General features: G+C 44.9%; 1 protein-coding gene across 3 annotated transcripts in view; it reads left to right on the top strand.

Moving 5' to 3' along the window:
- Positions 1–1,652: 1,652 nt before the first annotated feature.
- The window catches only part of KPNA6 (karyopherin subunit alpha 6), a 38,385-nt gene continuing 26,691 nt past the window's right edge, over positions 1,653–13,346 (top strand). Inside the window, exons 1-2 of one of the 3 annotated variants that reach the window (XM_043532055.1) lie at positions 3,098–3,136; positions 6,029–6,092. In XM_043532055.1, the coding sequence (XP_043387990.1) occupies positions 3,113–3,136; positions 6,029–6,092 (88 nt within the window). In that variant the 5' untranslated portion in view covers positions 3,098–3,112. Of the gene's footprint in view, positions 1,769–2,514; positions 2,660–3,097; positions 3,137–6,028; positions 6,093–13,346 lie in introns of those variants that run through there. The other 2 variants (XM_037881518.2, XM_037881519.2) reach the window with 2 other exon arrangements.

Here is a 13,346-nt window from a genome sequence, read left to right as displayed (position 1 = left end):
TCCATTTGCTCTACGCCCCGAGACCCCGCTGGCTCCCCCCGCCCACCACTTGCTCCTCTCGACCTGCCTGCTGGCCAGCCAAGGGCTCCTCTCCACTCCCTGGTCCCACCCCCCCCGGCTCCTCTCAGCCCCGTGGCCGGACCCCAGTGCACCTCCGGCTCTGGGCAGTCTCTGCTTCTCACCACCTGTGGGGCTCCACCGGTCTCCCTGGAGCTGAGCTGCTTGGGAATCATAGAATCATAGAATATCAGGGTTGGAAGGGACCTCAGGAGGTCATCAAGTCCAACCCCCTGCTCAAAGCAGGACCAATCCCCAATTAAATCATCCCAGCCAGGGCTTTGTCAAGCCTGACCTTAAAAACTTCCAAGGAAGGAGATTCTACCACCTCCCTAGGTAACGCATTCCAGTGTTTCACCACCCTTCTAGTGAAAAAGTTTTTCCTAATATCCAACCTAAACCTCCCCCACTGCAACTTGAGACCATTACTCCTTGTTCTGTCCTCTTCTACCACTGAGAACAGTCTAGAACCATCCTCTTTGGAACCACCCCTCAGGTAGTTGAAAGCAGCTATCAAATCCCCCCTCATTCTTCTCTTCTGCAGACTAAACAATCCCAGTTCCCTCAGCCTCTCCTCATAAGTCATGTGTTCCAGACCCCTAATCATTTTTGTTGCCCTTCGCTGGACTCTCTCCAATTTTTCCACATCCTTCTTGTAGTGTGGAGCCCAAAACTGGACACAGTACTCCAGACGAGGCCTCACCAATGTCGAATAGAGGGGAATGATCACGTCCCTCGATCTGCTGGCTATGCCCCTACTTATACATCCCAAAATGCCATTGGCCTTCTTGGCAACAAGGGCACACTGCTGACTCATATCCAGCTTCTCGTCCATTGTCACCCCTAGGTCCTTCTCTGCAGAACTGCTGCCTAGCCATTCGGTCCCTAGTCTGTAGCGGTGCATGGGATTCTTCCGTCCTTAGTGCAGGACTCTGCACTTGTCCTTGTTGAACCTCATCAGATTTCTTTTGGCCCAATCCTCCAATTTGTCTAGGTCCCTCTGTATCCTATCCCTACCTACCACCGTATCTACCACTCCTCCTAGTTTAGTGTCATCTGCAAACTTGCTGAGAGTGCAATCCACACCATCCTCCAGATCATTTATGAAGATATTGAACAAAACCAGCCCCAGGACCGACCCTTGGGGCACTCCACTTGATACCGGCTGCCAACTAGACATGGAGCCATTGATCACTACCCGTTGAGCCCAGCAATCTAGCCAGCTTTCTACCCACCTTATAGGGACTGCTGCAGAAGCCTGGCCAGTCTCAGCCGGGTGTGTGTGGGGGAGACAGTGTGGAGGGCTTGGCTGGGCCCCTGCAGGCAAGTGCGTCTTGAGGGACCCCGGCCGGGGCAGGGCTTGGGGGAGTGGGTCTGTGGGGAGTATGGGGGGTTGCTGGGCTGGGAAGGGGTGGCCCCTCTGGGCAGCTCTGGGAGCCCCTGGCTCGGGCTGGCGCCTTATTCCCCCTGCCCAGCCGCAGGGGGGCGCCCAGGAGCGCAGACGCCTGCCGCGGGCGGGAGGAGGCACCTCGTTCCCCTCCCGCGGGGTCTCTGCCCCTTTAAAGGGCGGGGCGCGTTGTGGCGAGGTTTGTCCATTCCCGGCCGCCGTTCTCCGCTCTCCCTCCCGCCCCTCCCCCGTCCCCGTCCGCCATATTGTGGCCGCCGCAGCTCGAGCCGGAGCCTGGTGACGAGCCGCCGGAGCCGGAGATGGGTGAGGAGGCCGCTGCGGTCCCTCTGCGCCCTGTGGGGGGCGGCGCCCACGGGGGGAGGCTCCAGCCGGGCGGGTCCGGCCGCCCCTGCCCGTCCCGGGGCCCGCTCGCCGGGCTCGGACACGGTGCCCATCACCCTGGTATCCGAGCGCCGGGTCCGCGCGCCGGGCCCCTGGGGTGGGGTCAGTCCCCCCCCACCCCACCCCCCGAGTGTGTCTGGGGTCAGCCGCCCCCTTGGTGCCCTGCCCCCCTCAGCCCCGGCGGGGGGGATCTGGCTCGAGGGGGCGGGGTCTGACCCCTGCGGCCGCGGGGCGCTTCCTGCCCGCCCCTGTGCCCCCTTCTGTCCCCCCGGGTTTAGGGGCGTGTCTCCCCCCCCGCGTTTCCTGGCTCCCGGCGGGGCTGGGCGGCGGCGGGCGGCGGGGCCGGGCGTCGCGGGGCGGCGGGGCCGGGGGCGGGGCGGCGGGGCCTGAGTCCCTGATCGGCGGGGCGGCGGTGGCGATGCTGGAGCGGGAGTCCAGGGCCGCTCTGGAGCCGCGTCTGCTTATTCATTCCGCGCGCGGGTTGCTTGGCACTCCCCCGCCCCCCCCCCCCGATGCCCCCCCCCCACCTGCCTGTTCTGTCTCTGGGTGACAGCGGCACCCCCGCCATGGCGAAGCAGCGCCCCGCGTGCATGAATGCCGGGGGGGGGGAGCTGGGGCCCTTGGCTTGGGTGCAGTTTAAGGGGGTGTCCGTTGCTGCAGCCTGCTCTGTGGGAGAGGCACAAAACCCCCTTGACCTTCCACATCATAGGGGTTTGTCCCAGTGTCCTAGCGAAAATTTCCCCACCCTTCACTTTTCTTTTAACTGGTCTGTTGGCTGACCTCTTCCACCCCAGAAGCGGTAGCATTTCAGAGGTACTGTCCTTTTCATCCAGAAAGGAAGGTGCTCTATTACGCTTTGAATGTTGCATGGGAAAGAGTATTTTGTTGGGCTTCTTTATCAGCAATACTTGGAAGCGAGAAACAGACCACCACAGTCATTTTGCTGGTACCCAAAAATCATTGCAGCAGTAGGATAGTTTGCAAATCATGGGCCTATTCACCTGGCTGTCAGGCTGGTATGCCAGCCATAAAATGCACAGGGTGGGGAGGAATTGCTTTATCTCTTGACTTACAAAATGTGCTTACCTAACCAGCTTTTTGGAGCTGGGCATTGTCTATTGGCATGTCTGGGAAGCACCTAGCATACTGTGGCCTCTGTCTAAATAATGGCTGGTGTATGTATGAAGATTAAAACATAAGCTACTCACTATCTGCTACTTTCTGCGAAATGTTGCTACCCATCCCTTCCCCTCTTTCATTGCATAGATGAGCCTTATACACTTCCTGAAGGTCAGTGAACCAATTCTTCCTAATCCAAGGCACCCTAGCTGTGTGTGTGTGGTGTATGTGTCTTTTACCAAAGTCCAGTACTGAGGCAAAACTTTCACTGTGTATGTGGGATCAGTCTAGGACTGTTTCCTAGTGACTTAGTAGGGAATATATCCTGAGGAAGCCAGGAATGAGACTTAAAAATGCTTCTCTGTTCTGCAGATCTATTTAATCTTTTAGAGAGAAGCAGGCTGCTGAGCAAGGGCCTTTATAGCTTGCGCATCTGCACAGATGTTGGGTTGGTTTGGTGCTCTGTCCTTGGTTTCAAGCTAACTAGCAACAGCTGTTGGAATGTGAGTGGTGCTTACAGGTTTCTAGCATTGTTCTCTGAGCAGTATGAAGAGGAGTTACTTGTCTGAGAGCTTAACTATATAGCTGACCTCTCCTGCCTCTAAGCACTGGTTATATAGTACTGCTATATTATTCTTGGGTTGGGGCAGGGGAAGCCCTGTTCTGCCTTTAAGGAAACTATGCCAGAAACCTTCCAGCAGCAACAATGTTCAAATGCAGCTGTTGCTAGCAAATCTTCATTCACAGTGTGAATATGGTCTAGTGTCGGGTCTCTCATTAATCAACGTGTATCTAGGGATCCTGGACTGCTTTACATTTTAAGCTTCATAGAAGGTGGAGATTAGATTAGCAGAGGATTGTACAGAATGGACTGCTGTGGTTGTGAACCTCCGGTAATGGAGATGCCACATAAGAAGATGATTGGAGAAAACTGAGCTGTCCCTAGGGGCCTGTTTTCCTTGCCGTGTTAGGGAATTAAAGTTTTGCAGGATAGTGCCGCAGTCATGTTAAACATATCTGGGTCTTCCATGGGTAGCCAAGACCAAACTGTTGTAACACCACTCTATTAAAATGCTTAAGACTGTGTTTTAAACACCTGATTAGAGTGCTGCTCTGATCCTGACTTAAGTTAAAATAAAATCCTATTTAACTGTAACTACTTGGTTTTAATGTTATACGTAGTCCACGGTGGTGGTAGACGAGTACAGTGACCTTCTCAGATCTATAGGCAGCAGCAACAACACTTCCATATCTTTGCTTTAGGAAACTGCAGTCCTAGAGTTCAAGTGCTGGTCATGGACTTCACAAACTTCATTTGACTCTTTTGTCTACAGCAGACTAGGCTGTCTTCTGGTGTTGTGTAGAGAATGAGAGGAAACTCTCATAGCTGGGCTATTGTCTAGGCCTAAGCAGTGTAGTAAATATTATGGTTTATAGCTATAGCAAACACATCTACAAACAAATGACAACTGAACATTGCCTTTCAGAGACTATTTTAGTAGCATCCTGAGAAGCTCTGATCTTCCCTCATTGGGCCTGAAATGAAGACTTCCTACCCAGAAAAATGCGAGACTGTTTTCTTAGGTTTTAACTAGCAGGGCATGGTTTGAATTGGAGAGGGGGGGGGAAGAGAGAGAAAACTATACGACAGACTAAAGATTCTTTTGTAAAAGCAAGGACTAGCTTCTTGTTGAAGTTGACTGATATTGTCTAGTAAGCCAGCTCTAGTTAAATGCCCTTCATGCTGTGATACAACCAGCACACCATGACCTTGCCACAAGCTTTTACTTCACCTCCAAATACCTCTTCTGTGGCACACCCCAAAAATCCTACTTAAGGTGGCCACAAGTCTGGGAAGGAGATGGTTAAAGATGTTCTAGACTGTGCAGTTCTATAAGGACTCATGATAGAGCTTGGAATGTAAAATCCTGACCAGAGAATTAGATATTAGATTTTATAAAAATCATGGTAGAAAAGTGTCCGATGGCCTGAACAATTAATTTTCAAAAAATATATTTTCTCAATCTAAAATTAATGGTTTAATCCAAAGATCACTTTCCCTTCCCCTTAATGTCTGTCTCTTATTTTAAAGAGACATACGGTTTTGTGACAATTATTTAATTCAAAAAAGACCATTCATTAAAATCCCACACTGATAGAATGTTAAGGTAGCATGGCATGCTGAGACTGGACAATGGGGGATGGATCACTCGATAATTGCCCTGCCCTGTTTGTTCCCTCTGAAGCCTCTGGCACTGGCTGATCAGAAGATAAGATACTGGGCTGGATGGGCCGCTGGTCTGACCCAGTATGGCTGTTCGGAAGTTTCTGACTTTTGAGCACTTAAGAATATACAAAGTTGAGGTGCAGATGGTGTTAACTCTGTCTCTTTATGTATCTATTAACAATAGGCCAATGATTTGACCATATGTTTGTCAAATTCAGTATTACTCTAATATGTGTAGTGTTAGAGAAGACCTCCGAAGCAGGTGTCCATTCATTCACTGTGCAACTTGGGCATATAAATGATGATGTTGGACTGTTTATCTAGCATACCAAGTAGCACCAAGTGTTGGTACGAAGACAATACTGTTTGGGTCCCCAAGTTGGCAAGTTTAAGTAGTTAGGTGGCTACTTTAGCTTGATTGTGCATGTTGGTCTGGATGTAGTGAGCATGTATTTAGTATTGGGATAATTGAATGTGCATTAAAATAGTTAGTATAATAAAGGTTGGGGAATTAATACCCCCATTACCTACAGTTAAAAAGTAGTGTTTTTTTTAATTTCTATACAAGTAAGCTTCACATGCACCTAAAAATCTCTTATTGGGGGGGGGGGGGAAATACAATACTATCTGACTCTTAACAAAGAGCACATGTTAGCAAAGATGGGAATGCCAGGATTTTATATACCTCATTGCCTTGAAACTCATCTTGCAAGAAGGCTATCTGGAATGGTGCAATTGTCATGAGTATTTCAAACACTGAGTTTAACTGTTTGACTTAGTCAAATGCCTAATCCTCTTGTTTAAGCACTTAGCTGTGGCAATATTACACATTGTAGATTTTCAACTCGGTCTATGCTGGGGAACTGCCCATAACATATAAGGAGAACTGCACTTACTCAGGTGAGAAGGCTGCTGAAAACTTTAGAATCTTGGTTGGGGGTGGCTTGCAAGCAGAACTGAAGCTGGAAAGTGTTTTTGGCAGTCAGCTGAGGAATGGATGGATACCTTTACATGGAGATATGGGGAGAATAAATGCAGTCCTAACAGGATTGAATTTAGTGAAAAACCAATATAACAAGTGACTGCTGATTCCCCAGAAGAAAATCTTTACTTTTCCCCCTCTCTAAGCAGCCAGCTCCATGAGTAGACTGGCTGCATGTTCCAGTAATGATGTCACATCACTAGCTCTTGGTAGCTAAAACGGAAGGGAATGAGCCAATGGTGACTGGTGCACCAGACAGCCAAAAGAACTGCGTGGATAAGCGTTTTACTAGCACAGAATGTACTGTGTGCAAAGCACACAGCTATGGGATGTAAGGCAGGCTATGTTAAGACAGTTCTCAGCATTCACTGTATTTGTTTTTATTTGTGTTAAACATTCAGGAATATGTTCAAATACCTACCTTGAGAAAATGTAAAGGTTGCACAGTCAAATGTTTAACACAGAAAATACCCTAGCTAAAAGAACATTCTTAAGTTGTACTCTTGGCAGAATCTTTTCCCTATTAGTGTTTACAAGTAACACTTAAAAATAGTGCAACTAAAATCAGAATGAATATTTTCAGTTTAATCTGTGCATTTGATAGTACTTTCCAGTAGTCAACTTCACTCCTTTGTGTCTTCCACTAGGGAACAAGGACAACTTGAAAAAGTCACACTAAAACTGCACAAATTAGCAAGGGGACTGAATGGCAGGTGCAATACAAGAAACCACTTTTAACTAGTTATTAACTAGACTTCAAGTTGTTGCTGTCCTTTTAAGGTTTATATGCAACACTGACTCAACCCCTTTGTGCACATGCATTACGACAACTAAAATACAACTTAGTTTTTTTCTAAAATTGTAAACATCCTGCAAATTCTCTTGGTTTCGTTATGAGCTTTTCAAGAAGGGAGTTCCTAAGACAAATGTTGACAGGTCCTTATCTGTAGCTGCTGCTGGTAAACCTGTTTGTGGAGGAATCTCTTTGCCAGCTTGTAAAGCAAGAGACTGTTCTGTAGAAACTAAACTCCTTTTTAATTTTTTTAAGAAGGAAACTATCCATTTGAATTCTTTAAAAGAATTGTTTAGAATCCACTTTGATAGTACACCCTTTAAAATAGTGTCCCGAATTTTACAAGGGTTATTGTTTCTGTTCCCCATTAAGATTAGTTTCCCTTCAACAAGGGAGAAACTGGCTATAGAAGAAGCATTGAAAGGGGCCATATACAATGTGCTGTCAATTACACAAAGTAAGCTGAAAGAAACCATCTTTTTGCTAATTTATGTCAGTTACAGTAATCTCTGGTAGATACAAAATTTTTCCACCTGTGGTTTTCAAATTGAATGTGTTTCTTTAAACTTTCTAACATAGTGGCTAGGTTGAAGGATGGAAGAAAGGGGAGAAGGATTAAAACGAAATTCCAAAATACTTTAGGAATACCTGTTGCTGTTTCATTATCTCCATAACATTGAATGGTTTAGTTTTCTAATTGAATGTGACAGTTTTTCTGCCACTTCCTAGCAGGAGGTTGGTGATATAGTTTGTGATGAAGGAAGTGCTAATTAGCAGACGAATGCAGAAGAGAGGCTGGAGACGTTCATTTATACTATGTTAGTTTATTTAGTAGAAAATTGTATTCAAAACTTTTGAGATCCTTGAATGGAAGGAGTTATGAATGTGAAAAGCACTTTATGAATATTAATGAGTTAATCCTAGCAACCTTGTAGGTGCTGTATAAATCCAAAGTAGTATCTGATGAAACAGCAGGGCATACTACTCACACTGAAGCAGGTTTTCATGATCTAACATGATACTTGCACACACATCAGTCACGTAAGATTTTCATGACTAGTCCAAACATTGTATGGTGGTGATCCACTTCATTGTTTTTTTTTCCTGTCTTGGTTTCCAGCATCATTAAATAGCCATTAATTCATCCTTCTAACCCATGAAATGCTCATCTCTTTGGGATGAAGGAGATGTGTATTCTGTAGTAGGTTTGCTTGATTTTTTTTTAAACCTAAGCCATTCCTTCAGAGCACAGTCTGTGGAAGGGCAAGCGTTTCATCGGAAACAATCCCTTCAAAGAAAGGAACCTACTGAGTTTGTCACCCTAGTAATTATTAAAATTGATCTGTTTCCTGTTCAGTGTATGTGGGCCTGTTGACCTCCTTGAAGATAGTTGTATGTTGATTCCTTATCTGCTGCAGGCAGCTGTTCGGGATTCTGCAAAATGAAACTGGGCTTGGAAAACGAACTTCTCGACAGAAGTAAAAACTTCTGAGAAATGGGGAAGGAAACTTTTTTTTTTCCCATTGAAGCTTGCAGAGCTTGATAATTTGGTTCTTGAGATGCACATGCAGTGCAGTCAATTTGTATGTGTCTGCAGGCAAGTACGTGCCAAGCTGTATTGTAAAGTCTTGGCCACCTTATAATGAAACTCTGCTAGCCACACGCACAGTGTTTGTATAAATAGCCATTATAAGACAGATCCTAAGTTTAGAGGTGAATGATATTGTAAATCAGGTGTCTAGTCCACTGACTTGCCTATTAGTGCTGCCCTTTGTACTATAGTTTCAATTCAGCAATACTTTATTGGCATGACAAATCAGGTAAATGTTGACAACATATAAAGGACCTTAGGTATCTGTCAGAGGTAGGTATGAATTGTGTTCTGTGCTTTATCTTGTGTGCCTTTGTTATTACTATTTCTGCTCCAGAGACAAGGTGAGAATCTAGCACTAGGCTATCTCTGTCATCTTTCTCCTTTCTTCCAGGCCTGGGTACAGGTTCCACACCCTGCTGCCCTCCCCCTTGCTGTTTGGTGGAAAGTTTTTATTATTCTTGATAACTTGAGTATTGGTCTCCCTGATTGGGTTAGTAGGCAAGTCTGCTAGAGGTCAGGTTGGGGCTTTTGAGATTGTCACATCCTAACATCTGATATTGTCGATAAAGTAAGAGGAGGAAACTGTGTTAATCGCACTTCATCTAGGTTTGAAGTGTTGGATTGAAATGCTCCAAAACCAGACACATGGGTTCACCCAGGTTGTTTTCCATGCTGTGGTTTGGGGCCCCTCTGATTTCATAATATAGGAAGAGTTGTCTCCTCCCCCCCCCCCCCCCCTCGGGAATGTTCACTGTCCTGAGCTCCTAGAAGGCAGCTACTCGCGTCTTTCCAGATGGATAAACTGAGTTCAGTGCAGCTTACAGTACTAGGATCTCTTAGATGATGTCAGCCCCTGTCTATTCTGGATGGCCATATAAAGATCAGACTTGTAAGGAGGCAGAGGGAAGGGACTGTCCCTTGTTCCACTGTTGTGTTCTGGGCAGCTTGACTAGTGCCTTGTTTCCCAGAGATGGCCATGTTTGTGGTGCTGTAGCCTTGTACTCTGAAATGTCTTGGGATGGACAGAGCTATGGATGTGTACAGTATTGTTTGGGGGGAGAAGTATTTTGATGTTTAAGTGTGACTCTTTTTGAAAACCCCAAACGTCTGACAACTTGCCTTCTCAAGGATGCTGTGTGTTCAGAGATGTGCAAAACATGAGCATAAAGTGTCTCCTGCTCACTTTCCCCCCTGCTCACCCACTCCATCACTGTAAGTCACAGGTCTGTAGCGAGGGAAATCTGAGGGGAATTTATGCAAACTACAGGGTGGCTTTTGTTAGACCCTGGCAAGTTAGTCATCCCAACAAAACTGTTTCAATGTGTCAGGTCAATAAAATACCAGGAGACTGAGGTCAGCAGTGACCAGGCATTTCTTTCAGCTGTGGGTTTTATGAGAGTAAGGAAGGGCTACAATGCAGTAGGAGCACTCGTGTGCAAGCTCTGAGCTGAGAAACAGGGAGGTAGGTCAGAAATTTTGAGTGGTTCCTTGTAACTTGCAGACAAGCCTCAGAAAGGGAGGAACTCACTCAACTAAGATGAGGAACTCACTCAACTAAGATGAGGAAGATATAACTAAAACAAAGAACATAGTAAGTGCCAAGTACCATTCAGCCAATCTCAGTTATTAGTCAATGAATTTTTCTGGTATTTGTCAAATAACTTATTTGGTGCCATTTCAAGGTAACTGACCAGCTTCACAGCTGGTCAGTACTGTTCAGCAAATATGTTAGATTTATACCAGTGAAATTCATCAAATGACTTTTTCTACTGCAGTTGTAGAAGTCTAATACATTTTTTTTAAAAATGTAACTAAGCTTATGATGCTACAGTTGAATACAGCATATAATAAACTTGACACAACTGTTCTGTTCTTTTTAAATCTGAAGATGTAGCTTCTTGTGGTGGGGGTGTGGTGGCACGTGTCTATTTCACCCTGGTTATTAGGCTGTCTGAGACAGTAGCTGTCAGGTGTGGTTTCCCCCTGTCCAGCAGCACAACTGCTCTCGTATTCTGTTTTAGTTATAGAAACTTTTTTCCAAAGCTGCCTGTGTGAAAGGGTGTTTGGGCTAAAAAAAATCCATGTTAAATTTGCTAATGTAATTGTTTCCCCTTTCTGTCTGCTTTTGCCTCTGACTCAGCAGCCCAAGTCCTGATTTAGCCATGTGAGTCCCTGCAATGACTCAGCTAGAAGGCTTTTAACCAGCTGCCAAAAGGGAAACTATTTGAAGCAGGCATGTTCTGTAATGCAGGGGGTGAGAGAATAAAAGCCTGAAAATTCCTAGTTGGGTTTCTGGTCCAGCAGCCCTAGACTGTCTCGCAGGAGATTTGTAATGACTGCAGATAAGTCGAGCGGGAGAATAGAGATTGTAGCCGTGTTGGCCTGCATCCAGATGCTTTTGAGGGGTCAGAATGAACAGTCATTAGACCAACGTTACATAAAAATTTTAGGGATTCTCCCTTTATTTTAGTTTAAATTGTTAAAATTATTTACCCCTAGTACTAGTTTATGATTAGGGTTGGGGTGTTTGGGGGATGCGGAGAGAGATGAGCTGCTCTTCTAAAATTGCAACAGCACATTTTAAATTAGCTTTACAGAGCCTCAACAGGACCTAAATCAATGACTTTTAAAAAAGTAAAACAAATTATTTAAATCCTTCTGCCCTGTTCCCAGCTATGAGAAATAATCATTGGCTAACAGGGTATGGTTTTTGTCATACATCACTGAAGCTGAGGCTACACTATTAATTTTAGTGAGGTGGTTGGACACCATGATGTTGGGCATGGTATTAAAAACCTAGGTAGGATTTTAACAGATGATCTTTTGGTAATTCTTCATGGGTTTCCTGGCAGAAATGATCTTTAATATTTCATTTCCTTTTTAATCTCTCACCTGCCAATCTATTGCCTGCCTCTCACTGGGAAGAGGAAAAATAGTCCAACTGTAGAGGAATGATTTAAAAAAAAAAAGGTCGTTCTGGAAAAATTAACACCAATTATGTCCCCTGCAAAACAGGACTTGTACTTTGAGTATTGAATAAATTATAACCAAATATCTAAGTACATTCACCTGCAAAAAAAGCAGACCTGTCCATTTCTTGTGTATTAACATTTGATAGACATGCGTGGTCTCTTAAATATGTATAATCAGAGGTCACTCAGTAAAATCACTAGAAACATGTCATTGGTGTCATAACGATGCTCACTCTGTCATATGGTAACACCCTGTTAAACAGAGATCTGACGACTTACAATATAATGTCTCTTTAAACAAAAGCTACACAGTTGTAAGGATTGTTTTGTTGTTTACCTGGCAAGGATTTGTAAACCTGTTACTACTACTTAAATAGTAAAACCCCACACCCTGCCTCCAAAAAACCCTCAGGTAGGATTTTAAAACCACTTCCATTCTGTCTCATTCTGTGGCCAGAATGGAAAGGCGGGAGACTGAAAGGAACTCGCTTACTTGTAATCCAGGCAACCACTAGTCTTGTGATTTGTGCCACAATTCTCTGAAAAGACATGACATATTGTATAGAAATAGCATGAACATCCAGTTAACTCTCATTAGCTGAATGCCTTACAATCCTGTAAAGTGCGTAACCTTTATTCACTGTTCAATTTCAATGCATATTCAGAATGGATTTGGAAAGGCTTCTTCTATATGTTTTGTACTTGCATTCATTCTGTGAAGGGTGTGCTAGAACTTCTCCCTTAGTCTTCAGTGAACTGAGCTGCTAGTCTGCAGCGGATTTTTCTCCTCCTAGATGCAACCTCACTAATGTTAATCCAGCCTCGTCCATCTTTGAATCTGAATCCTTGTTTGGTTTCTCCATCTGTTCAGGTTTTTTAATGGATTCATCTGTTCCCACTGGAATTCAAATACAACTTGCTTTTAAGATGCTATACTGCAGCCACGACCCTCTTGGTCAAGAAATTAGTTTGGTTTCTCACTGGAGATTATAGCACTGCTCCCTCACTTAGCCTTGGGGTGGGGAGTGATCACTTCCTTCTTTCCTGTGTTGCCATACTTAGACTGAACTCTACGTCTTCCCTAGACTGGGGATGACTATCCTTCTAGCCCACCCAAGGACTACGTTCAGGACTAGTAATCTAATGTGAGTTTTTTTGCACATCTCTACTGATCCCTTCCACTGCCTAGTCTCCTTGATCAAATCTTCACACAGCCTTGCTCCATTGTACACACTGAACCATGTTACACAGTTTTTGGATTTCCTGAAATACCGGTCTGGCCTATTGAGCTAGGGCTGCTTACTGTTATGCATTCAGGCTGTGGAAGAACATTTACTACTTGATATGCACAGTCTGTTTCTTAAATCTATTTAAGGTGTCATTTTAGCACAGTTTATTTGATACATTTGATTTGGCATCTTGGGGGCTAAAAGTGGATTTGATTTGGAGGTACAGAGCTCTGGGATTCTTGAGGAAAGAGAGGAGCTCTATATAAATGCAAATAGTAGCTCTTTTACTCAGTGGAATTGTTGTGAATAAACTTTATTGCAGTAAGAAGCTTCTTAACTATGGAATGCATCAGCCTATGAACGAGCATGATATCAAAGAGGAATACTTCCATCCAGGAAGAAGTGAAATCTGTCCCAGACTTGGCCAGAGTGATGTGATTAAACTGAGACTAATTAGACTAGACACCTGCATGTTCCTCTTTTAAAGGAAGAGTGTGAGCTTTATTTCGCATGATGAATGAGGAGCAGCTTCTCAAATGGGAAAAAGAAAAGGAGTACTTGTGGCACCTTAGAGACTAACCAAT

This window comes from Chelonia mydas, chromosome 19 (genome assembly GCF_015237465.2).
Source record: "Chelonia mydas isolate rCheMyd1 chromosome 19, rCheMyd1.pri.v2, whole genome shotgun sequence".
In the NCBI taxonomy this organism is placed as follows: Eukaryota; Metazoa; Chordata; order Testudines; family Cheloniidae; genus Chelonia; species Chelonia mydas.
Note: the sequence above shows the minus strand (reverse complement) of the source record. Positions and strands in the feature narration are given on the sequence as shown.